At 41.8% G+C, this 27,104-nt stretch overlaps 3 protein-coding genes across 8 annotated transcripts; 1 reads left to right on the top strand and 2 right to left on the bottom strand.

The window, feature by feature from the left end:
- Positions 1–8,866: 8,866 nt before the first annotated feature.
- Positions 8,867–13,102, bottom strand: LOC135096235 (uncharacterized). 6 transcript variants are annotated; one of them, XM_063997625.1, is made up of 4 exons: positions 13,001–13,102; positions 11,872–12,043; positions 10,664–10,889; positions 8,867–10,438 (listed from the first exon to the last, which is right to left on the bottom strand). In XM_063997625.1, exons 2-4 carry the CDS (start codon positions 12,025–12,027, stop codon positions 8,991–8,993), a joined length of 1,830 nt encoding a protein of 609 aa, XP_063853695.1. In that variant the 5' UTR covers positions 12,028–12,043; positions 13,001–13,102; the 3' UTR covers positions 8,867–8,990. The 6 variants fall into 6 exon arrangements, with proteins under 6 accessions (XP_063853695.1, XP_063853688.1, XP_063853702.1 ...); XM_063997618.1 differs by lacking the exon at positions 13,001–13,102 and adding an exon at positions 12,776–12,883; XM_063997632.1 differs by lacking the exon at positions 13,001–13,102 and adding an exon at positions 12,743–12,828.
- Positions 13,103–16,931: 3,829 nt separating this feature from the next.
- LOC135096271 (LETM1 domain-containing protein 1-like) lies at positions 16,932–22,547 on the top strand. Its single transcript, XM_063997646.1, has 7 exons — positions 16,932–17,088; positions 18,244–19,017; positions 19,249–19,419; positions 20,333–20,446; positions 20,844–21,015; positions 21,521–21,664; positions 22,303–22,547. Exons 1-7 carry the CDS (start codon positions 17,048–17,050, stop codon positions 22,483–22,485), a joined length of 1,599 nt encoding a protein of 532 aa, XP_063853716.1. The 5' UTR covers positions 16,932–17,047; the 3' UTR covers positions 22,486–22,547.
- On the bottom strand, positions 21,989–26,501 carry LOC135096280 (V-type proton ATPase subunit G-like). The gene is made up of 4 exons (XM_063997658.1): positions 26,347–26,501; positions 25,029–25,129; positions 24,285–24,383; positions 21,989–23,511 (listed from the first exon to the last, which is right to left on the bottom strand). The coding sequence occupies exons 1-4, from the start codon at positions 26,426–26,428 to the stop codon at positions 23,440–23,442; spliced, it is 354 nt and encodes a 117-aa protein (XP_063853728.1). The 5' UTR covers positions 26,429–26,501; the 3' UTR covers positions 21,989–23,439.
- Between the last annotated feature and the right edge of the window lie 603 nt (positions 26,502–27,104).

Below are 27,104 nucleotides of genomic sequence, written 5' to 3'. Positions count from 1 at the left end.
AATATGGGGTGTTATACGGTGTGATAGCGGGTATTGTGAGAGTTTTAGCTTAGTTTTGTTATGAGTATGTTACGGCTGTGTTGTGTGTCATGGTCGTGTTGTTGTTGGTATATTATGTTGTGTTATGGATGTGTTGTGTGTGTTGTTGATGTATTATCCTTGTTGGTACGTGTTGTCAGCGTGTTAAGTGCGTTATGCGTGTTACTGGAGTGTTAGGCGTGTCTTATATTGCAGAGGCTGTCAAGGGGCGGTGGAGTTATTTTGCATCCCCTTGTATGTGTGTGTGTGAGGGAGCGCTCCTCCTCCTCCTCCTCCTCCTCCTTCCATATGGTGCTTCTCAACCCTCATAAAGGTGCAATGCCGGACCAACCTTTGTGTGTGTGTGTGTGTGTGTGTGTGTGTGTGTGTGTGTGTGTGTGTGTGTGTGTGTGTGTGTGTGTGTGTGTGTGTGTGTGTGTGTGTCTGGCTTTTAACATCACCATCACCACCACTAACTACCACCACTACAACCACCTGCATTATCATATCATCCACTGTTTTGCCACAACGCCATCACCACCACCACCACCACCACCATCACCATCACCACCACCGCCGCCGCCGCCGCCACCACCACCACCATTATCATTAACCACACGCACGCCACCACCATCACCACCATCACCATCACAAGGAAAGAGGAGGAGGGGAAGAAAGAGATGAAGTAAAAAAGAAGAAGAAGAAGAAGAAGAAGAAGAAGAAGAAGAAGAAGAAGAAGAAGAAGAAGAAGAAGAAGAAGAAGAAAATCAGGAATTTTGGCTTTGGTTACTCGTGTGTGTGTGTGTGTGTGTGTGTGTGTGTGTGTGTGTGTGTGTGTGTGTGTGTGTGTGTGTGTGTGTGTGTGTGTGTGTGTGTGTGTGTGTGTGTGTGTGTGTGTGTGTGTTATCAGTGTTGCTAAGTTAATGCTATTCTCTCTCTCTCTCTCTCTCTCTCTCTCTCTCTCTCTCTCTCTCTCTCTCTCTCTCTCTCTCTCTCTCTCTCTCTCTCTCTCTCTCTCTCAGTATGGAAGGAAGGGAGAGAGAGAGGGAGAAAAGAAGGGAGGAAAGGGAGGAAAAAGAGGGAGGTACTTTATAATTTTGGTAGGGAAGGTAGCTATAGATGGAGGGAGGGAAGAACAGAGTGATGGAGGAGGAGGAAGAGGAGGAAAGAAGGGAGTGAGTTAGTAAGGGAGGGGAGCAATGATTGGAGGTATGGAGAGAATGAAGGAGGAATGGAAGGGAAAGGAGAGGGCATGGAGGAGGTATGAAGGAAACGAGGGAGGGAAGAAGGGAAGAAGTGAAGAAAGAGGAGGGAGGTTCCTTCGTCAGGTGGAGGATTAGGAATAAATGAAGGAGTGTGTGTGTGTGTGTGTGTGTGTGTGTGTGTGTGTGTGTGTGTGTGTGTGTGTGTGTGTGTGTGTGTGTGTGTGTGTGTGTGTGTGTGCAGGACAGAAATAACACGAAACAAACCCTGCGTCTTTATTCAGCACACACACACACACACACACACACACACACACACACACACAGTCATGGTAAGCGACACAGCGAGTACGTGCGTGTGTGCGTGCGTGCGTGTACCTGCAAGTCAAGTTTCCGTGTTCTGTTCACGTGACACCTCCTCCCACCCCGCCCTACCACCCCTCCCCCTCAAACAAAGTGACGGTGAAGCAGTGATGGTCAGCGCGTCACACACACACACACACACACACCAGAATGCGCCTCCACTTCCCCCTTGGCTCCCGCGTCACGGCTGAGTCATCGCCGCGCGCTGCCAGGTATCGCCGGGCTGGTCACCGCGCGCCTCCGCCTTCAGGGAGTAAAATAGGCTAAGATCTGTTCTGCAACGCTGTGCTCCTGCCACCACGACTGTTTTCAAAGGCCACAGAGATGATTAACCGGGTTCTCAAAACTGTTTATAATGTTAATAATGCAGAAATTTTGCTAATTTATAACTAGAACCGTAAGAGTATCCCTAAAACCCAGGGCACTTCAATTACAGCCTTTGAATGAAGTAAATTATGGTGATAAGATACATATTCTAAAACTCTCTGCTCTCTCACCACGCCTGTTTTCAAAGGCCACAGAGATGATTAGCCGGGTTCTCAAGAGTATTGCTTCTATAACTAATGTAGAAATCTTGTTCACTTGTCACTAGAACCGTAAAAATACCCTCAAGAACCCGCGCAACTTCATCACTGCGTTCAAAAGCCACAGAGATGATTAGCAAAGTTATCAAGGGTGTTTCGTCTGTTGATAATGCATAAATGTTATCAATCTGCCACTAGAACCGTAAAAAACTGTTTTGAATGCAGTGAGGGTGCGGCGCAGTCTCGCAGAAGTGTTGCAGCATTTAGTCCTTGCAAGTCGCACGGTCACACGCCACGACCTCGTCAGGATAAAGGGGTAATGCGAGGATGTAGGACAACGCGGGGGCGGGGCGGTGGCGGTGGTGGTGGGGGAGTAAGGTGGGGTAGTGTCTCCTGCAGAGGAAGACAAGTTAGGGTGCTAGGGGAGGTTGGGGGAGGGTTGGTGGTACAGGGAGTGGATGTGGTTGGGGTGTGGTTGGGGGTGGTAAGTCTCATGCTGATGTTGGGGAAGTTTTCAGAAGGCTTTGTGAAGGGTTGGAGAAGGATTGGGGTCTTGGGGAAGGAAGGGTTGATGGCAGTGGTCGTAATGGTTGGGGTGATGGTAGTGGTTAAGAGGGTGGCATGGTATCTCCTGCTGGGGGGACAGAGTAGGGTGCTGGCAGAGGTTAGGGAAGGTTGTGGTAGGGTTGGGGAAGAGACTTGTCCCTTTAAGCACTACATTAGGCAGCGGGTAACAGTGGTAGTGGTAATGATAATCGTGGTGGTGGTGGCAGTGGTCTGCTAGGGGAGGGTGGGTGGGGGGCAGGGTAGGGTGGTGGAAGAGGTTAGGGAATGATTGGGGAAGGGTTGGGGAAGAGACTTGTCCCTTTAATCACCATACTAGGCAGTGGTAACGATGGCAGTGGTAATGATCGTGGTGGTGGTGGTGGTGGTGGTGGTGTCTTCTGCTGGGGGGACAGGGTAGGGTGCTGGCAGAGGATAGGCAATGGTTGGGAGGGGTCGGGGAAGGGTCGGGGAAGGGTTGCGGCCTTGGTCTGTGCCTTGAATCACAACAGTGGCCCTGCCCGACCTTCACCAGGCCAGGCCGTCCCCTGATGGGCCGCGCCGCCCCAAAGATGGAATGTCCTCCAGTCCTTGCCGTCACCTGATGCCGCCGCCCCTCCCGCACCCTCGTCCACCAGCACCAGCACCACCACCAGCACTCCCTCGCCTCACAGGATCAATCATCGCTTCCTGCAGGGCGGTGGACCGTGCGTGCCCGCGAGCGCCGACAGGAGCAGCGCACCTTCGTAGATGGCACCATTACTCTCTCTCTCTCTCTCTCTCTCTCTCTCTCTCTCTCTCTCTCTCTCTCTCTCTCTCTCTCTCTCTCTCTTATAAAGAAGACACGTAACTGCCTACACAACTATTGAATTTAGAACAAAAAAGACTCCGTTTCATTGATGTTTCCTTCTCTATAGAATAAAAAATAATTGAAAAGTTGGAAAAAAAATTAAATGCATAAAACTCTAGTGCTTGTTTGTTTGTTTGTTTGTTTTTGTTTGTTTCTTTCTTTCCTTCCTTCCTTCGACTTGAACTGCTTCAAAAGACGAGCACCAACACACTTCCTGCACTACACTGTCCAACTTATTTATTTTTTATTTTTATTTTTTTTCCAGTAATTATCTGTTTGGGAAAGGCGTATTAAGCGGCTTCATCCTTATTTTATCTTATTTTACTTATTATTTTACTTACTCATCATTAATCTTTTCCTTATTTATTTCCTCATCTATTTACTATTTCTTTTCCCTTGTCCGCCATCCCTAACACATACAAAATCCCAACAGACAGAGGCAAGGATAGAGCGGCTTGTCTCTCAACACGATCTCTCTCTCGCATACCAGAAGTGACGTTCACAACAGAGGATCATCCATCTCCATTACATCTATTCATTTACTCATCATTTATTTCCCCTAGGCCGCCCCCCCCAACACATACAAAGCCCAACAGACAGGAGCGTGGGCAGGCACAGCAACTTTCTCATCACCACATCTCCCTCATTCCAGCAGTGACGTTCTCAACAGTAACCCATCCATTCCCATTTCATTTACCTATTAACCCATCATTTGTTTCCTCTAGGCAGCGCTCCCCAGCACATACAAAAGCCTAGAGACAGGACAGACCGGCGCGGCGACTCTCTCATCTCCCCCTCTCTCCCTCATTCCAAAGGTGACGTTCGCAACAGCCTCCCATCCATCTCCCATTCTGCCGCCGTGACGCAAACACCGCCACGTCCGGACACCGACAGGCTAACTAAGGCACGTGTGACAGGCCGCAGCCAACACGCCCACCACTACCGCCTCCCCCTGCACGTTGATGGCCGGCGCCCCACACGTGCCTGTCTCAGACGCTCCACTGCCCAGACTCTTCTCCACATAACAAATGCGTGGAGTGGTACTTGTTTACATGTGAATATTGTAATGGTTTTCTGTCTTTCCTGTCTATTTTCGTTTTAATTTTATGGTTTTCTTATGATAGAGTGTTGGTGTTTACTCTCTCTCTCTCTCTCTCTCTCTCTCTCTCTCTCTCTCTCTCTCTCTCTCTCTCTCTCTCTCTCTCTCTCTCTCTCTCTCTCTCTCTTATGAGATCAGTTAAATTATTTCCTCTGTTTTCGTATTTTTGTTTTTATTGCTTTTTTCTTTTTCTTCTTTTTGCCAGTTGTGTTGGGGATATCTACGAGTTGTTTTTTTTTCTGAGTTCAGTCAAATAGGTAAGTTTGCCATAAATACTACAGTTTTCTTTATAATTTCACTGGTTAAAAGTATTACGGAATACAGTGTAGATGCTGTTTACGAGCGTTTTCTATTAGGTCAGTCAAATAGCTAAGTGTACCATACATAATACAGTTTTCTTTGTAGTCCCCAGGGCTGAAAGTATTATAAAAAACTGTATTATTCAGAGAACCACCATACTTTTAACGTTGAAGGCATTGAGAATTACGAAAAAAAAAAAAAAAGGAGATGGATAGACTGCGTAAAGCAAGAAACGAAGGAAACAGGAAGAGATGAAAGAATACAGAGGAGGGATGGAAGGATAAAAGACAGAGGGATGTATGAGGCAGGCGTACAAGAGACCCACACAGAGAAGACTTATCCCATAACTGACCCAGCATGGAAAAGCGACACGAGATGAGGCGAAGTCATTGAAAATCACCGTCGCTATTTTTGCTCGGTGGGTCACAAGAATTAAGACTGAGGGAAATTATGAAGCACAGAGGAAATTAGTGCTGCAGGTTACTTGACTTCCGCCCACGACTGTACAACGAAATAAATCAATAAATAAAATAACCAACTAGATAAATAGATAAATACACATTCTGTCAGTAACTTTCCAGCTGTACAACACCTCAATTTCAGTACAGCTTCTCTCACCTCCCTCAGACTAAAGCACAAACCACAAAATAACACATCATAAACTGGAAATAGCACAGGGCAGCAATAAAACAACAACAAAAACAAAAACAGCGAGGTGCCAGACAAGGGCGCAGTGCCACACTCATATCACACCAAGTATACAAGTGCCATTACCCGGCATTATCACACCCATGGGAAGGTCAGGGTAGGCACTCAGTCTGTCATAAGCTATACAGGTGCCAAGGATGTAAAAGGCTGTGTGTCTGCGCCCCTGTACTGGCTAATGCATCAACACTCACGGCCTCTGGTGGTGGTGGTGGTGGTCCTCCAACTCACTGTCAGCAGCACACACGCACTCACACAATATCGTCACAGTCTGCGGGAGGAAGGGAGAGGAAAACATGGATATAACTTGGTGGGTCAGGTTAGGTTATGTGTGGTTACCCAATTCGTCCTCTGCCACACAGTAAAAACAAGGAGAAAAAGATGAAAAATCAGAGAGAAAACACACACACACAAAAAAAAAAAAACAATCCTTCCCAAGAAAAACAGATCACATACAAAGATAGAGAAATCAACAGAAAGGGGGAAAAAAAACACACAGTTTACTATTACCGTCTGTAAGAGAAAACGAGAGAAGGACATAAATATAACTCTTTACACTAAAATATCTACGAATGAAAGACAATTTTAAACTAAAAGATGACGAAGAGTTATAAATGAAGCGGGGAAAAAAAAAAAAAAGTAAATATGAAAGGGAAATGTCTCGATTCCTGGAACGAGAGAGGGTGAAAGAAGGGAAAGCATAAATTATTCAAATATTACACTGAAACGTTTACAAGTGGAGAACAATTATTAGGAAAATTGTTGAATGAAAGATGAGGGGGACGGGTTGTAGAGAGAGAGAGAGAGAGAGAGAGAGAGAGAGAGAGAGAGAGAGAGAGAGAGAGAGAGAGAGAGAGAGAGAGTGTGTGTGTGTGTGTGTGTGTGTGTGTGTGTGTACTTCTCGTCCACTTGCTTATATTTCAATTAACTTACTTTTTTTTCACTAATCAGCCTCCCTCTTACACTATAGAGTTAATAACCACTATAGCACATTAACAACACCCAGAAAATCAACAGGAATAAACAAATAAGCCAAAACACTAACAACAAAACGCCTACCTCTCTTCCCTTCAACCTCCACAGCAAATACTTTCGTAACATTTCTTCTTCTTTTTCATTGTTCACTACATGTTGACTCAAAACTTATTCCAGTCTGTAGTGTGATACCTTGCGTAAAGTTTGTGAGGTTTTAGGCTGATGATATGATATTATAACTGTATATTTACCCGGTTTTTTTCTCCTGCTTAATAATCTCAACACGTGTATAGCCTATTTCCCGCGTGTCCTCCCTCCCCTTGTCGGTCGTGATGGCTTCATCTTCCCGCTCTCCTATCTTATCAGTTTGTCAAGTAATGTAATAAATCCAACTTGTCAAGGAATATTGTCTTGAAAATTACATTAGTTTATTTTTCGGTGGATTTATTTACTGATTGTTACTTATTATAGAGCGTAAGGTAATTCAAATCATGCAAGTATAGGTGTGTTATCATGCAATTGTCTTTATATATGCAATTATTATGACAGTGTAGTATTTATAGTAGTAATCTAAGGATATATTCAAGCATGGGATTATGATGAAAAAAAAATGTATTTATGATGAAGAATGTTAGTATGCAATTATCTTTGTATTTGCAAAACATACTGTAACAATTTAATACGTGCAGTAATTACCCAATATTATAATTGTATATTTAAGCAAGAAATTGTATTAACACTAAATTTCGACTGAAATCAACTACTGTTTGAAATTTTATTGATTGTATGGAATTTTATTGACAAATTGCTATTGTTTCGTTGTCTGTGGAATATGTTACAATAGAAATGGAGCAAGTAAATTCCCTGTGAAGGTTTTTTTTTTTTTTTAAGTCCTACCACAACGTTTTACATTGATTTTATACATTTTACGCTTTATCAACATCGTTATGGTTTTATTGACAATTAACTAATGTTCCATTGTATGTGGAATATTTTGATAGGAATGAAGCAAGGCAGCAAGATTATAGCGAGTGAGAACAGAGCACCAAAACTTACTTCGTGAGCGATATAGCGAAGTCTGCCCATAAAACGAACTTATCAATTTTGCTATTCATTAATCTTTTAGGAATTCTGCTTCATTCCAGCACTGTCCTGCCCATCTAAGTCTCCTTACCTTAGGGTATCTTGAATCTTGTTTTGCCCTGTTAATTCAGATTTCTGCATTGTCTTTTCCACTACCCTCCCTCATTGTCATACACAGGCCCCAATGCTTTCCTCCATATTCCATCTCTAAAACTTCCAACCATCTCTGTTTCTTTTGTTAGTCTGTTTCACAGCCCCACAGGTTGTTTGATCAATACACTGTATATTTTAAATTATTTTTCTTGTAGTTTCTGCTATTTATGACTGACCTTGATACCACATGCAACTGCTTCCAGATGCAATTCTTTCCTTAATCTCTTTATCCTGTTTCCACATATAATCACTGGTGTCAGATATATAAAAAGTTCTTCAGTGCTTTCTACTATTATACTGTCCAGTGGAATTTCTCCTCTAATCTTGTTTCTTCTTGACAATAATAGTAATTTGGTCTTGGATTCAGTGCATTTTAATTTCATCATCTCCCTCACTTCTAGGAAAGGTATGCATAGATTCCAAGTTGCACCCAGATCCTCTGCAAGTTCAGCATGTACCAACATCTTCACTGTAGTTATTCATTAACATCCTCAGGGTATATTTATCCTTAAACTCACTCACTGTGTTCCCCAGCACCAGCTTAAATAGGATGGGTGACAGGATGCCCCAGTCCCTGTCTCAGTTGCTTTTCATTTCAAAATATTCTGTAGCCCTCATAAGCACTTTAACTTAACATTAACTATTTAAATAGCAAACTTTCACTAAAAGAATCAACTTCTTCAGGATATTAAATTTTCTTAGGACTGAAAGGAACATGAACATATTAATATGTCAAGGTACACTGAAATATTTTTTGTGGTTACTCAACAGTAGAAAATCTCTCTGAAAATCTGCTGTAAAGTTAATTTTGCTTGCACAAGAATTATTCTTTAAGCTTTTTACTGAACAATTCCTTCTCTTGAATAAGTGAGGCACTACAGAGTAATCTCATGATGAAGGATTAGTCAAAACTATAATTGTCTTGAAAATTTGGGATTATTATTTATAATAATCAGTTGCCTTATATGCCATATATATACATATATATATATATATATATATATATATATATATATATATATATATATATATATATATATATATATATATATACAATACTGAAAACCAGTCCAGTTCCTCTCAAGCAGTCCATCTCCACTGATGTGACACTCACACCTTCACAAGATTAGACTGGTTATTCCATTAAAGCAAAATCCCTATGGGATAAGTTTCTGCTACCCAAGAGGAATGAGTGATGACAGCTTAGTAATGGCATGGTACAGGTGAGCAATTGTGGTCACTCTGCTAGCCTGGTTTTCTTCGTAATTAAGAAGTCTGTATGTAAAGCAAGCTTCCCTCAGAAGTGATGGAGGCAAGGTCACTGCTGGGACACACTGCTTCAACTCTCCAACTCTTCTTTCCAGAGCAGCCTTTGATGACAGCACTACATACGGATTGGATCCCTTCAGCTTGATTAATACCTTTTTGCTTTCCTCCATACACTCTACTTCTATCCTATTATCTCTATACCAAAGAGTTGTTTGGTTACTTTTCTTTGTTTCAGAATCTTTGGCCACAGTGAGGTTGAGCAGTTTACACACTAAATCCAGAATCTTACTACTATACATAAATGATACAGAGATCTCACAGAAAGGGAATGGATCCTTCCTGAGACATGTACTCAGGACTGAAGTCACATTTGCATTAATGACTTCTGCAGCCCCAACATGATGCCTTGAGGAGTTTGTACTCAGGTTACATTCAGGTCCTACAAGGTTCAAAATATCAACCTGAACTTGACATGCTATAACTTTACACACAGCCTGAGATGATGTGAAGCTTTCCAGCACAAGGTAAGTCAGTATCTCTATGTACCCTGAAGCAGTAGAGAAATCAAGAGGAGGTAAGGTCAACATTGTCTGATAAACACTTGATCTCAGCTGTTCATCTGTAAGTTTAGTGGTTGACACCGACTTACCATTACCTCCATTAACGACCATACATAGTGCCCACCATCTTCCCCTTAAATCAATATCAGCTTCAGTTTTTTTAAGTTGTAGTTTGGCAAAGTAGTCTTTGTTTCCCATACTTTTTTCCACTGTAACAGTAGGTAAAAATATGTATTTCTGATCTGTCAGCAGTCTTTGTGCTAAACTAAGCTGCTTGATGTACAACACTAGTGTCTGGATAGCCTTCCCTTCCACATTTATAATTTCGGAGCATTTTCCAATTGCTTTCATTATATCATTGACTGTGTGAGGCAGCTCTGTGTCATTATCTTTCACAGACTGTTTCCAGCCTTCTTTTCCATTCTTTCCACTAAGGATGTCCCAAGTACAAATATACTGCCTACCATCACATGACTTCATTTCAATTTTTTCTTCATATGAAATCCTAATGATTCCATGAATACACAACTTGCTGCTTCTCAAAACAATTTTATCCTTTTCTGAACAGGAAACGTGAGATAACCAACACATAGATCCATCAGAGATCAGCAACATGTTTTGGTGACCACAGCATGTTACTGGAGCTGCCGGCAGGGATTTGGTGTTCCACAGTAATCCAGCATGGTGAGGTACTTCACTTCTTGCTGATGCATGAAGCCCTGCTTGGTATCCACTTCTTCCAAAACTGATTGTAGTCCCTTTACTGACCACAACTATAACTGATTTGTCATCAACTGTAAAAAGATGAGTAAAATTAACAATTATCAACAACAAGAATGAGACAGTTGTTTGATTAACAAGCTAAATAGATTCGGCAATCCCACCATATATCTTCTTGCCTCCCTACATATGTGACACACAAGTAGGAAGAAAACAAAAATGGAGTTACATAAGCAATCAGTGAATAACAATAAGTACCTCCTACTTGTTTCTTTATAAGTGCAGCATCATGCCATTACCTTCCAAAATTCCAGTCCACAATATGGATTGAACCATGTGGCAAACTGCAACACATTGACCAGGCAACTTGCAGTGAGCAGCCATAACTGTTCCAAGGCCACACACAACTAGAGCAGCTGATGGAGCATTTCTGGATCCAATGGAGTTTGTGACCGGTACTGTATTCTTAAACAGTGCCTTTTCTATTGCAGTGTCCATGAAGACTGGGTAAAGACTTCCATCACACTGCAACAAAGAAGTGAGGTAATGAAAGGATATCTTTGAAAAGTAAATGAAAATGAATCACCTACTTTTTCTTTAACCAGATATATAACAAAACTTTTAAAGCTTTACTGTGCAGGCAGTACTGCTTGTGTGAACATCACCACAGTGTGTCAGAAGTTGAAAAAAATAATGAATATATATCCATTATTTTACCTTATATGTTACGTTAGGTACTTCATTAAAACAAGTTCACATTTTCAATTTTTTTTTTTCTGGATTATAACTGCTCTCTCTCTCTCTCTCTCTCTCTCTCTCTCTCTCTCTCTCTCTCTCTCTCTCTCTCTCTCTCTCTCTCAGAGGGCATAGGTACTAAAACTTTTTCTATATTTTGCATTTACCAATGCTCCACACTCCTTTCATTTTTCATGCACAACTGTAAACAAGCATGAATAATGTTCTATTGTTGATGTATGGGGTCTATGTATCAGGTTCATATATTATGACTTTGTTGCAACTCTACAGCCTTTAACCACTCATATGATGCCACAGCTGCAGCAAACTTTCCATGAGTATCCGATGGATGAGATGTAATAGTTTCTGAAGCTGTCCTGTTAATTTATCCATGCCTGCTACTGAGGAAAGTCATCTTTCCTCATGCCTGATTTTGACTGTGGTCTAGAGGAAAAAAGCAGCACAATCTTCACAATCACAGCTTTAGTTTTAAAGTGTCTTTCACAGTTAGCTTTAATTTTAAAATGTCTTTCAATGTGGTTATCAAAACTTGCTACATGGTAATTTGAAAATTCCCATATGACAGCTATAATTGGTCTTCCTTATCCCCAAAAAACTTGAATTTCCACAGCTAACCATGCTTACTGAAAGAAATATGGACATCTTAGAATATATGAACTGGTAATGAAAACATGTCAAAATAATTAATAAATTATGAAAATCTACTGCAAGTCTGTAAAAAAAAATAACTTTTGTTTCTATAAAAGAACACCTTGACAGTGGACAGACATGAAGTGCCAAGCAGTGTCTGTTTCCCTCCCTCATTACTCAGCCACTGAAGCTTCAAGCCCACTGGGGATGATTTTAGGACCAGCCGACACCCCTCAAGCCAACACTGGGATTCTACTTCACCACTCACTGACATCATCAATCACAATCAAGTTCTGAAATGAAAGGTAACATTTCAGCCAAACAATATATATTATGAATTTTACATCAATAAATCTTGCCACCTTTCAGACTTCCCTGCCATAGATTAAGCAGAAAATACAGTACAAATTAAAGTCTTATCCTTTTGTGGTCAGACCTATCCACCCAAAAAACCCACTTTCCTGATGTGGCCTTAAGTGAAAAGGACGGGAGCACTTGTTCTGCATTTTTACCCATGTGAGTAAACAGGTCATATCTCTTCCATTTTCTATTAACATTTTACAATAATGTAAAGTGATACAAGAGTCTGGAAAAAAAAATAATAATAATAATTAAGGCAGGGAAGAAATACTATCTAAATAACATCAGCGTTTTGATCAGAGGGCTAGGTTTGGTTAGTTTTAGATTAATTTATTTTATTACTGCTCTCTTCATTGTGTAGGTCACGACTTGATAAAGTGTTATATTTTGCCCATAAATAAACCGTCAGTGCCTGGAAATGAATAGGCTAAGGTTATTTCCAAGGGCATTAGATAATTACTATTTCCATTATTGATTTTCCACTCTACTGATACATAAACTTATTAGAGGCCTTGCTGAGTCTCTCTGTGACCCTCCAGGTATTCATCTTCCTCGTGCTCCACTGCCTTCACAACAACCGCTGTCACTGGGCGGAGGTTTCTGCTCAGCCTCCAATTATTTCCTGAACTCACTGATTTCCCCAGGCTGCAACAAGTCACACTCACAAGGCACCAAGTAGCTGATGTTCATCATGATACAACCTGTTGAGCGCCGCCGCTGTTGTGTGCTAAAGTGTTCATGTGCACTGGCCATCACAAGGAATAAAGAGGATGAATTCCTTACCTCTGATCAGGCTTAGGTTGCTCAGTTGTTGATGAGTTGGATGGGTGTACAGGCTATTGTAAATGTGACCACAAAGTAAGCAAATACGAAATAAACGCTATACAGACCTGTAATGGGCCAATCTCGCTAGAGGAACGGTACTCAAGATAGCGACGAAAAAAGACGACTATTTTCCTTCACTGCACCACGGAAGTCAAAATTCTGAGTGAATATGGTGTATTCATTCTTGTCGAAATTTATCCAAAGAAATTAGTTTTGTAGTCCATTTTTTTTTTTTTTTTTTTTTTTAGATATGTGAGGGACCTTATGATTCAAGAATTTCTAGTTCGCTTTGCTGCGATCGACTGTGCCTTATATTTAGCGTTATTACAAGTTTATTTTCGGTAAGTGTATGTCTTCCTTACAGCCAAAGTTGTAGGAGACCTTATTTTACTGATATGCGTTACCATAATCACTATGTGTTATCAAATAGTTAAGAAACACAATTTTATTAAGATTTTCGGAGCGGACATCGGCATAGTCGCATCGGAGATGAAGGGCCTTACTATGATTCGCTCCTCATCACTCATCAGTCACTGCTGCATCTTCCAACTTCGAGAGCATAGGAGGAGCACTTCGGGATGGTTGGTTAATTACTGATGCAGCACACAACATCACAAACAGAACGACTAACAAAACTCATAAAGACGATGACCAAGGAAATGTTCAAGTGAATGGTTAAATAAGACTGGATAGGTTGAGCCGACACAACTATTTCAAGGAGAGAGTTCCAAGTGCTGATGACACGTAGTGAGAAGTGACCTACATTGACCAACAAATTAGTTAATAGAGAACATTTCTCATTGAAATATTACCTGGGACAGCGTGATTCATACTTTTCTCTAAACTGCCAAAAGAAACGTAAAATTCGCATTATTTACCTCAAAAAATTAAAGTGCAAGATGATTATGACCATATCGTGCGAAACTGTGAGTATGCAGAAGTACTCGGATGTTTCAAATAAATAATATATTATAAGACTACTGATGATACGTTATCTTACAGTTTGTTACAGTAGATCTTTTGGAAAAAGACCCTTTTTTTTAATGTAGGAAGGACACTGGACAAGGGCAACAAAAATCTAATAAAAAAAAAATGCCCACTGAAATGCCAGTCCCATAATAGGGTCAAAGCAGTGGTCAAAAATTGCTGAATAAGTGTCTTGAAACCTCCCTCTTGAAGGAATTCAAGTCATGGGAAGGTGGAAATACAGAAGCAGGCAGGGAGTTCTAGAGTTTACCAGTGAAAAGGATGAATGATTGAGAATACTGGTTAACTCTTGTGTTAGAGAGGTGGACAGAATAGGGGTGAGAGAAAGAAGAAAGTCTTGTGCAGCGAGGCCGCGGGAGGAGGGGAGGCATGCAGTTAGCAAGATCAGAAGAGCAGTTAGCATGAAAATAGCGGTAGAAGACAGCTAGATATGCAACATTGCGGCGGTGAGAGAGAGGCTGAAGACAGTCAGTTAGAGGAGAGGAGTTGGTGAGACGAAAAGCTTTTGATTCCACCCTGTCTAGAAGAGCAGTATGAGTGGAACCCCCCCAGACATGTGAAGCATACTCCATACATAGACGGATAAGGCCCTTGTACAGAGTTAGCAGCTGGGGGGGGGGGGGTGAGAAAAACTGGCGGAGACGTCTCAGAACACCTAACTTCATAGAAGCTGTTTTAGCTAGAGATGAGATGTGAAGTTTCCAGTTCAGATTATAAGTAAAGGACAGACCGAGGATGTTCAGTATGGAAGAGGGGGACAGTTGAGTGTCATTGAAGAAGAGGGGATAGTTGTCTGGAAGGTTGTGTCGAGTTGACAGATGGAGGAATTGAGTTTTTGAGGCATTAAACAATACCAAGTTTGCTCTGCCCCAATCAGAAATTTTAGAAAGATCAGAAGTCAAACGTTCTGTGGCTTCCCTGCGTGATATGTTTACCTCCTGAAGGGTTGGACGTCTATGAAAAGACGTGGAAAAGTGCAGGGTGGTATCATCAGCGTAGAAGTGGATAGGACAAGAAGTTTGGTTTAGAAGATCATTAATGAATAATAAAAAGAGAGTGGGTGACAGGACAGAACCCTGAGGAACACCACTGTTAATAGATTTAGGAGAAGAATAGTGACCGTCTACCACAGCAGCAATAGAACGGTCAGAAAGGAAACTTGAGATGAAGTTACAGAGAGAAGGATAGAAACTGTAGGAGGGTAGTTTTGGAAATCAAAGCTTTGTGCCAGACTCTATCAAAAGCTTTTGATATGTCCAAGGCAACAGCAAAAGTTTCACCAAAATCTCTAAAAGAGGATGACCAAGACTCAGTAAGGAAAGCCAGAAGATCATCAGTAGAGCGGCCTTGACGGAACCCATACTGGCGATCAGATAGAAGATTGTGAAGTGATAGATGTTTAAGAATCTTCCTGTTGAGGATAGATTCAAAAACTTTAGATAGGCAGGAAATTAAAGCAATGGGATGGTAGTTTGAGGGATTAGAACGGTCACCCTTTTTAGGAACAGGTTGAATGTAGGCAAACTTCCAGCAAGAAGGAAAGGTAGATGTTGACAGACAGAGCTGAAAGAGTTTGACTAGGCAAGGTGCAAGCACGGAGGCACAGTTTCGGAGAACAATAGGAGGGACCCCATCAGGTCCATAAGCCTTCCGAGGGTTTAGGCCAGCGAGGGCATGGAAAACATCATTGCGAAGAATTTTAATACGTGACATTAAGTAGTCAGAGGGTGGAGGAAAGGGAGGAACAAGCCCAGAATCGTCCAAGGTAGAGTTTCTAGCAAAGGTTTGAGCGAAGAGTTCACCTTTAGAAATACATGTGATAGCAGTGGTGCCATCTGGTTGAAATAGAGGAGGGAAAGAAGAAGAAGCAAAGTTATTGGAGATATTTTTGGCTAGATGCCAGAAATCACGAGGGGAGTTGGATTTTGAAAGGTTTTGACATTTTCTGTTAATGAAGGAGTTTTTGGCTAGTTGGAGAACAGACTTGGCATGGTTCCGGGCAGAAATATAAAGTGCCTGAGACTGGTGAAAAGTGATGGAAGGCTTAAGTACCTTTTGTGGGCCACCTCTCTATCATGTATAGTACGAGAACAAGCTGTGTCAAACCAAGGTTTAGAAGGTTTAGGACGAGAAAAAGAGTGAGGAATGTACGCCTCCATGCCAGACACTATCACCTCTGTTATGCGCTCAGCACACAAAGACGGGTCTCTGACACGGAAGCAGTAGTCATTCCAAGGAAAATCAGCAAAATGCCTCCTCAGGTCCCCCCCAACTAGCAGAGGCAAAACGCGAGAGGCACCTTCGCTTAGGGGGATCCTGAGGAGGGATTGGAGCGATAGGACAAGATAAAGATATGAGACTGTGATCGGAGGAGCCCAACGGAGAGGAAAGGGTGACAGCATAAGCAGAAGGATTAGAGGTCAGGAAAAGGTCAAGAATGTTGAGCGTATCTCCAAGACGATCAGGAATACGAGTAGGGTGTTGCACCAATTGCTCTAGGTCATGGAGGATAGCAAAGTTGTAGGCTAGTTCACCAGGATGGTCAGTGAAGGGAGAGGAAAGCCAAAGCTGGTGGTGAACAATGAAGTCTCCAGGAATGGAGATCTCTGCAAAGGGGAAGAGGGTCAGAATGTGCTCCACTTTGGAAGTAAAGTAATCTGTGGTATTCCCTTCCAGCTATTAACTACTTGATTACAGATTTTTTTTTCTCTTGTTTTGCCCTGATGTTTCTTTATATAGTTTCATAGGATATCCCTTCGTTTTCCCATCTCCCCTTATTACAAAGATGTTATCCACATCCTGATCATACACTCCTGTCAGAATCATGTCTCAGTCATGTCACCTCGTACCCTCCTGTATGCCAGCTTTGGTAGTCCAAACTTTTGCAGCCGCTCCTCCTAACTCAAGTTATATACATTCATAATGACAGTTGATAATCGTGGTTGCTCTGGTTGGGATATTAGCCCCATTGACCCTTTCATACACGAGTTTGAGCAAACAAGGGTGTGGAGCACAAGATACACTTCAGTAAAGTCGGAAACTTGCACACGACAGCAGCTGAGTGGCACCAAAACATTGCGTCAGATCAACGCAGGCCGGTTATACTCGCTAGTCACTCACCATTCATGTCCTCGCCTGCCTGGCGCTGCTTCTTATACGTGTACAGGTAAGTGACTGGAAGGAAGGGTACCTGAGTTAGACAAGTGCATGACATGTCCTGTGGTTGTGTGAGAATTAGATCAATGTTTACATAAAGTGGTGTATGGTGTGGGCTCACCTGCCGCACTCGCCTGCCAGCACTAGGCATGGATCCAGTCTCGTCTGGTAAATGTATTAAAAATTTTACCCGTCTCACAGCTGCAATCCGTACCTGCCTTCTCAGCTCTCGCTTTTCTTTTTCCCTGTCCATAGCAATGTTAGTCGCTGGTGGAAATCTATTCCTTAGGAGGACCAATATTCTGTGAATTTCGGCCACCTAACCTAAAACTTCCTGATGGTTGTTAATGTTCTGTCATGTATTATTAATGATTATGTACTGAGAAGAAAGCCACAGACCAACTAACAACACTGTGTCTAAAGGCAATAGTAACCCAAAATGTTATACATGCGACATGTTTTACAGCAACAATTGTAATCAGTAATGATCTGTCATATTGTAGCTGGGTACATCTTACCAACAGAGGCTCCTTATGTATTCTATTGCCGCCTCTCACCAGGACAAGCAAACTTGGGAACCTGGTGGGAAAGTGGGGCTTTAGGGTGGGGGAAGCAAAAAAAGTCCAAAAACAGTCAACAAACGGTGAATGTCTGCCCCCTCATACACTATGCTGTCCTAACCAAGTCACCAACCTTGCTAATTTGGGAGTTCCTGCTTCACTATCCTAACCAGTAAAATTACAGTTTAACACAATACATCCTATCTTTTTTCCTTCTCTCTCTCCAACAAGTTTGGGGACCTGGTGGAAAAGCCAAATTATGGACATACATTAAAAGTCTTAGGATGAGATGCCATGATTTGAGAACTGCAGAAATTTTCATTCTAACCTAAATTTACCTAACCTAACCTGGGAGGGCATGGGCCCCACCTTAAGGGCACATACCCATCCTAACCTAATCCCTGAACACCCCCTTATGGACACTAACCTAACTGTATACCTTTATAGTAAGCAGAAGGTCCAGGGTGTTGTTGGTCAAACTCCTCTTCCTCATTTTCAGAGGGTACTCAGTTAGCATTCATCATCATAGATGCATGATTTAGCTTCTCCACGACGAGTTCTGGATGAACTGAGCCTAATCTTGCATCACCTCTCTCTCTCCGCAGGTGGCCAAGAAGAGGATGCAAGAGCCAGCAGTGCCTCTATTACTGGAGCAGCCTGTGGCCATGGGGAGGTTACATAGGTCACAGTGCACCTCTACAGGTGTGCACCATTCACACAGCCATCACAAGAGCAAACATTCTGGGTGGTACTTCAGTTCATGGTACTGTGGAAAAGCGAGCAAAGAGGGATGTCATGCTGTACATTCCTCAGTCCTTCCCTGTCCAGCATTGTGTTAGCCACCTCAGTGTCTGGCAGGGAATGACTATGAAAACTCATGTGCCTAACCTTTTATTAGACAGAAATGAATGCGTTATGATTGGCACACCTAGTTTTGAGCCTTGTTTATATTATCAGAATGTGAGGTACTTATCTGGTCAAGCCCAAAAGCAGGTGAAGGAGACGGAGGATGAGAAAACAGGTAAAACTGATGAGGTGCCTAAAGGAGATGACAGCAGCACAGTGATAACAGGAAACACTATCACCAGTACCAACAAGAATGATAAGAGCAGCACTACAGAGGGTCAGCAAGCTTCAAAAGAAGGTGATGGGAGCAACAAAGTGATACCAGATAACGTTGCCAAAGATATCAGCAAAAATGTTAACAGCACTGCGTTGGGGAGTGAGCAACTCCCCTCTCGGGTCCAACGATACTTCCTGTGGCGCTATTTGTGGTACCTGAGAAAGTTCCATGAGTCACTGAAGAATGAGATGCCAGACACATTCAAAATGTTCCATATATTCACTGTCGGCCTCAAGGAGTTCATGTTCGACTTCAAGTGAGTGTTTCCTTGTGCACTGAGGTTATTAGTGAAGCAGAGAGTATGTTTTTAGTGATTTATGTAAACAATTTTGCTGTTATTTCCTTTTATGTATATTAATTAGATACTTCATTGCTATTTCAGAATTAATGGAAAAAGTCTTTTCCTTTATTCTGCTCTTTTCTTTCCTTGGGTACTGCCTCACATCTTAAAGAAATACCTATATTCATTGGTGGGTGTGTGTTGCAGGGAGTTGATCAAGATCCTGGTGTACCTGAGTTTGCCTGGCTCCACCCTGGACTCCCTGAGCCGCCGTGAGCTGGAGGTGTACTACCGCATGCCCAGCGACATGGTCAGGGTGTTCCCTGTCCTTGTGCTCTCTTCTCTCCCTTTTGGCCAGAACGTTGCCTTCCCCATTGGGTGAGTGGCACACTACACAACTTGTACCAACACCTCTCACTCCTCTGTCTCTCTCATGTGTTATTTAATCTTGGTATTGTCAGATACATATTCAGGAAGCAGGTGTTATAACTTGCTGCTGGAGTTAGGGATCACTAAAATCATCATTAAATCTACTTTTTTAGGAAGAGAAAGCTACTCTCTGAATACTTAGAACATGTACAATTCTTCTTTGGGCTGCTCTTGTTAAGGGTTGCCACAATGGATCAACATTCTCCAGTGTGCTGGGTCTTCTGTGCCTTTCTCTTTCACACAGATTGCAAACATGTCTTCTTACACTGCATCCATAAACCTTCAAGATCTTCTCTTTCTCCTGTTGGCTAGATCCATCTTCTACATTCTCCTCATCTCTCCTCTCAACTTGCTCCAAAGTTATACAGTTTTTACCTTTTGTTATTATCCATATTTAATTGATCAGTAGAGTCATGTACCTTGAGTCTCCTGTAGTGGCTTCATTCCCTTTTCATTCTTATTCCATGGGCAAAATTTTAAAACCAATTCTACTGTTTCAAAATGCAAGCTAAGGATAATGCTGACTCTTGCTTTCACAGTATAATATGTGCACTGTGTTGGCAAGTACTGGTTCCCCAGCCATCTGCTATACCTTTATAGTATAATGTGTGCACTGTATTGGCAGGTATTGGTTCCCCTGCCACCTGCTATGCCTCCACAGTATATGTGCAGTGTGTTGGCAAGTACTGGTTCCCCAGCCATCTGCTATACCTTTATAATGTAATGTGTGCACTGTATTGGCAGGTATTGGTTCCCTTGCCACCTGCTATGCCTCCACAATTTATGTGCACTATGTTGGCAGATATGGTTCCCCAGCCACCTGTTATGCCGTCATAGTATAATGTGTGCACTGTGTTGGCAGGTATTGGTTCCCCCGCCACCTGCTGTGTTACCACTTCTGGGACATCAAGCAGCGGCATGAATTTGCTGTGATGGGCCTCAAACAAAGGCTGTTTAATGCCCGGCCAGTCTTTAGGTAGGTGTATTCCTTGGCACTTTGGTATGTTGAAATGTTTTGTTCTCTCATCAAGACCATTGCTAAAGGTCACTGATGTAATTAGTGAGGTTCTTGTGTTTACTTTCACCAGTCATGAAAATACTTTGAAACCTTAATGACTTCCACTAAATTATCTGTGTAAGGTAGATGAGAAAAATGTTTAAAAGTTTGAGATTACAGTCCCTCCTTGGTCTATGCACTCACGCCTCGTTTTAAAAAATATGACAAATTTACTTTATTTTCCTTTGCAACTACTTACTGAGGCAGAGAAATATTAGAAAATGGGAATCTCTTGACTTAATGAGATATATGATTATTGAATTATAGTGAATATCAACAAATTTTGCAGTTCCTCCAGTGTATAGGTGTATTTCAGGTGTCTTCAGGCAGCGATCCTAACAATGGATGAAGAGGATCAGGACAAATGCAGAACAGTTTTCCACAAGCTTGGCTCAGGAGTTCACCCAACTGTAGAGGAGATCATAGCCCTCATCCCGCTGTTCCAGGGAAAACCATTCCACATCAGGCAGATCCGTGCGATACATGTGGTAAGGCCCGTGCTGTTGTCTCATAAGCATCAAACAGGGGGTAGAGGTGTGAATACTGATGGAGTGTGGGATGCCAGTGTGAGAAGTAATATGCATGAGGGAATAAAGATAAAAGGCATCAAGAAAATTTAGAATCAATACATGATGTGCAGTAATTTTGCCTCCTGAGGGGATGCTAACATATCAACACTTGCACTGTCACCTGCAGACTGCTAAACATAATCCCATCTTGGTTTAGAAGATGTGACAAATTGACTATTTCTATAAATGCATTGATTTGTAAAACTATATTGTTTTTTTCTTGCATAATCTGGTATCTCACAAATAAGCAAGAGAATGCAGTCACTTTGCTATACATTCTAAAACAAGACAATTATGGACAAGTCAAGAGGTTAGAACATTGGCCATGTTACCATATTCACTGTTCAGTTAGGAAAATTACAACCCAATACATGACACCAAGTAGTGAAATAAGACAGAACAACTTACACACCACCACCCACAGAATGCCTTGCTGCGGCTGCATGGGCGGTCAGTGTGGCTGTGGCGGCGGCAGCGGCTAAGGGACCACGCTCGCATCCTGCACTGCATGGACGCAGCAATCTCCAGGGAGGGACTTGACTCTCTCACCCTGGATAACTTGAGGGCCGTGAGTACTGCCACCATACTCAGCTTTGTAGCAGTGTGGCTTGTTTCTTTAGTATTATTGTCACAGTTAATTATGAAAGGGACAAGAGTAAACCAGTGCATGCTGTCAGGCATATAAAGGAAGTATGTGCCCAGCTGTGGTGTGCTTAAGCTCCTAGGTTGTAGTACAATGGTCCATGAGAATATCCCTTTCCACAGACTGATGGGGCTGAGTATGAATGATGTGTATGTGTGTGTGTGCTACTTTGGGTCACCCCATGTGGGATTGCTGGCCTATTATATACATGAATGGCAGAGATGAGCAACAGGTTGAATAATAACAGTATTCACCATATACCACTTTTATTGAGAAGACTTCAGAAGGTTCCACAGTAAATGCATGTCTAGTTCCTAAGTTGACTTGACACTCCCTGCATGAAAGGAAGGAGTAGAAACAGAGACAGACTGACTGTTCTAGAGTTTACCAGGAAAAGAAGAAATAAAGACATTGACCATTACACTTAAAGGTTGGACAGAATAGACTTGAAATAAGTACAGTTGATAAATCTATGAAGGCATGCAGCAGAGTACAAGGAAGGCAGCATCAAATGACTCATAATACAGGGATGACTAACAGAACACAAAACCTCTCCGTTGCAGACGCTAATCTTCCGTGGCCTTAACCCCACCAACATGAGCACGGATGCTATGCTGGAGTATCTGCAGAACTGGCTCAAAGTCTCCAAGGAAGTCGATGCCTCCTGCTACTCCCTCCTCCTCCACCTACCTATCTTCCTGGCCTACAACCAGCCTACCAACTTTGCCTTGATATACTCTAAATAAGCACCAAGGCTTGTTCCATTGTACAGTCCATATTAGAATCAAGTAAACTGGCACTCCACTCACACTGTGCTCTCTTTTCCCTCAGTCTGAAGGCTCCTGATCTGCAGAGTCTAACGGAATCTTGAAATTTATTGATTCTTAGCTGATTGATGGACTTGGATTGAGTAAAATGCTTAACACAATGAAAGTGAGTGCAATTTCTTATTCAACTATTAACCATGACTGTACTGTATGGTGTTAATTAGGTTTCCTTTGGTGTCATTGTGCTACTGGGCCACACACTCACCCCATACATGTTGTTGATCATCACGACTCGTGCAGCTTAATGTGGTGCACACCATTTCTCTCTCATTACTATGTCATTAACTGGTGATGGCCTTCATTTGTACAGCTTCAAAGTGAATACTGTTCACCTAAGTGATTCATTCGAGTGGTCACAACCTCTCTGGTCTTTCTGAGGCTAGTCCTTGTAATTGTTGTACAAAAATTAAAGGAATACTTTCACTACAACCGTTCTATTGTCTAACCTTTACAGGCAACCAGGTAAGGAGGAAAAGATTCTTGTGGTCCACTGATATGTTAATGCACAAATCAAACCGCTTAAATTAGAACAATGAGTTTGTACATTAAAAAAAAATCTATACAACATATTGCTATAATATACACAATCTAAATAATCTGCCGAACAACAATCATTTAGCATATAATTGTGCCATTTAGCGTTGCAGCGTCGGAGGCGGGCCATGTGAGCTGCAACCTTGGAATGGATGATAAATAAGGCATTCTGGAAAGTAACAACAGCCATCCACTCATTCAATTGACATCAGAAACATCTGTTATGTACACCAAGGGGAAGCTCAACTCTCGGTACACACGTCTAAGTACACAACCCTACGAGCAACGGGACTTCACAGGATCTTGTTAAGTTGAGAACGAACACCAAACAGCTTAAGTTTAATCTCTCTTGGCATTGACGTGCAGCTCAGGCTTGATGTCCTTGACCAGCTGAAGGATGCGCTCAATTACCTGAAGAAGAGGATGCAGAGTGATCTATATGTTTACAGTTTGACTTATGAGAGTTAACTTTAAATGTCTGCTGAGGGAACATAGGGATAAGTTGGCAATGAGGAGGACCAGTGGCAGAAACGGAACTTCTCTTAAATAAACATGAGTCCAACACATCACTAGTCAGGCCAAGATGATCACAGATAGAATTTTAAATATTTGCTGAGGAATGTGGGGATAAACTGGTAATGGGAGGCACCAGTGACAGAAACTGAACCTCTCTCAATCAAACAGGAGTCTAACTTGTTACCAATCAGGGCAAGATAATCACCAAGAGGACTCTGATCAGCCTTGACTGTCATGTTACTGCATTACTTACAATCCCATTACACAGGGCGATGTGAGATGGCTTCATCTATACAACAACAAACTGACTGTGGATAAAATTCTTACCATTTGAATATGTGGTGATCTGAAACTTTACTCCCTGCCTTTGCAAATGGTAAATTTTATTCATGGTCCATTTCCGAAGAGACACAACAGCTTCAAATCAGTTCAATCTTTTTTTTTAGTGCCCTGTATTCTTCAAAGGACCAACAAGCAGCATCTTCCTCAAAAACACTCAGCAAGACTTCTCATAAATTATATTTTTTTTACATCTATCATCCCCAGTGGGTGTTTTTTTTAAATATTATTGCTATCTTTTTAGTGCCCTTGGCTAGATCCCCTTTTACATAAAAAAATAAATTAATAAAAATAATACATTTTAAATTGTCATGTCTCAGTGGCCTCACCTTATCCTTGTTGGTGGCCACCTGCTTGTTCATGGCGGTGATCTTAGCATGGGTGTCACTCTTGATTTTGAGGGCAATGTCATCCTGAGAGCCAAGGTGCTGCAAAGGAAACTCTTGGTTGAGAACAATCCGTGACATGGCCTGTCCCATCATTGTCATGTCTTACTAAGAAAAAAACTGCTTTACTCTTGCTTCCAATGGCCTCAGTCTATGGGTCCAGCTTTCGTAAAACACAAATGTACTGGTCTGTCCGTCTGTATAGAAATAACAAAACTGGAACAAATTTAGGATCCATTTAAAATCCAAGGAAGAGTGCCTACCACTATTTTTTTACAAATTTTTGAGGAAACACTACATTTGAAAAAAATACTGAGTTTCATCCAATATTTCTCTACATGACAAAGTTTTACGGCACTTCACAAGCAGGAATACGGTAGCTCAGGCGGCAGAGCGTCTGACTACACTGTAAAAAGTCCCAGGTTCAAATCCTGGTCATGACTGTGATTAATCTGGAACAAATGCCTGCTCATTGGTTCACCCAACCTTGAATGGGTACATGTCTGCAATGCCTGCCCATCACCTACACTGCAAGTATGGCATCTCCCTCATTATTTTTATCTATTTATTATTTTTTTTGCTATTCACAAAAGTAAAAATCCAGGATATTTTTTTTTAGGCTCCCAGCAATAAGGTGCAGGGCCACAGTTCACACCCACACCATGCAACACTGAACAAGTCACCCACCTTGGCCTCGTACTCCTTGAACTGCCGCTCCCTCTCCTGCCGGAACTTCTCAATCTCAGCCTGAGCCTCATCCTTGGCCTGCTTCAGCCGACGAGCCTTTCCTGTGGGACAAACAAGAGCTCACTGCCTGTGAGACAATGCAGCCTTTCCAACATTGCTGGTTCATGCTTAAGAGCTTCTTTCAGCCCCTCACTGTGAGCTATGGGTCTGTAAATCTGTTGGCATCTGAGGTACTTAATTTAGCGCCTCAAAATCCAATCCTTAGAGCATCCAGCCCTGCGACCACACCACAGCAGCACCCCAAGGCGGCGGCTAGGACACCACCACTACTTGCCAGCCGTCCCCATCCACCTCCCTGTGAAGCTCGCTACTGGCCACTGTGAGAACCTGAACCCTTCTCTCCTTGACCTAGAATCTGTCTGGCATCACACCAGCAGTCCTGCCAGCCAGGCCGCCACCCACCAGCCTCCACACACCTGTCTTGTTGGGCTGTTGGGCTTGCTTGTTGTAGAGACGGCTGAATGCCTCAACCCCAGCCCCTCCCCCTCTTCTTGCTGAGGCTTTGCATTAAAGGAGTGTTCACCTCCAGACATGCATTGGCACTCAGGAGAGCCAACCTGTGTCTTACTTAGCTGTGTTATTTACTGCTTGTTCTTCTTACCTTGTACTGGCAGAGAACTAAACTGTACTTATCTGCTTGTTCTTTTTGCTGTTTTTTTTTTTTACCTTATTCATTTAGTGGCAGATAGATACACAAACACAGATACAGGTAATGGATGATAGATAGATACACAGATCAATAACGTAAAAAGACAGAATACTAATGATAGATAAAAAGTAAACCATTACCTCATGAAATAAAGCAAATATAAATATAACACCTGCTGACACATATACGTGTAGAAGCACATATATAAGTATTGACTGGTACATGGACTCTGAGATCAACAGTATGAATAGATAGAATGATAGTGACAGAAAAAAAGACACCATTTTCTTACGAGATTAAACAAAAATAACAATACCTAACATCTGCAACGAATCAATAACACACAACAATCACCATTACCAATAAAAATGGCACACACACAAAAAAAAAACACACACACAGAAACAAACATGACCTACAAAAACACACACCCACAAACACTCCACTATACAAAACGAAAGAAAATAACCAATAAACATAACCAAAACACAAAATAAGCTCTTTAAACCTGTCCCTTTAAACCCTCTCTCATATCTTCTCCTACACGCGTGACAATTCATTACAACTACCAGTATAGGAAGGATAATGTATATAGTGCTTAATTCTTACGTTTCCTGGCCTCTGCGACCTTCTCAGCTGCCTTTTTCTCGGCGGTGAGCAGCTGCTGGACTCCCTGCGACTGGCTGGCCATGGTGCTCAGGACTGACTGGTGCCGCCGCCCTCCGCTCCGTATTGAGGACTCCGCACCACCTCGACTTTTATTCACTTTTCTTTTTATTTAGGCTTATTTAATTATTTCTAGTGCTCAAATAGATAAGAAATTATTGTTTTTTGACTATTTTTTGTTTTTTCTGGATCTAAATTTACGATTTTGGTCTATATTATGATTTTTTACCGTGCGTCTTTTTGTAAAATCTTCCATATACAGTTATCATTCATGTATATTTTGTGCTACTATATTAACTTGCTATATTTCTGAGGAAATGGCTATAAAAGCTTTTGAAATTACTATAGTTTATTTATTCCTGTAAATTGTTGGGTACAGTAAGGTTTGGTCTTCTGACAATCATATGATCGAAAAACAAAACACAAAGACTAGTCCGCTGGTTCTTCTTTATGATAAACATTGAACTTAAAATTATTGATACACGTTTTTTCGTTGCAGATACTACACAAAAAATATCAGATAAATTATATGTATAGTGCTTTTGCCTTTATTTCTTATTTGTGTTGGCCAAAACATCAAAATCGATACATTTGAGATATATCATCTGCATCCTCCTTATGTTAGCTCACTGTGGCATTATTAAAGCTGTACATCTCTTTAGATGTGTAAAAAAAGAAAAAGAAAAATATGTCACCATAAA

Source organism: Scylla paramamosain, chromosome 3 (genome assembly GCF_035594125.1).
Source record: "Scylla paramamosain isolate STU-SP2022 chromosome 3, ASM3559412v1, whole genome shotgun sequence".
Taxonomy (NCBI): domain Eukaryota; kingdom Metazoa; phylum Arthropoda; class Malacostraca; order Decapoda; family Portunidae; genus Scylla; species Scylla paramamosain.
Note: the sequence above shows the minus strand (reverse complement) of the source record. Positions and strands in the feature narration are given on the sequence as shown.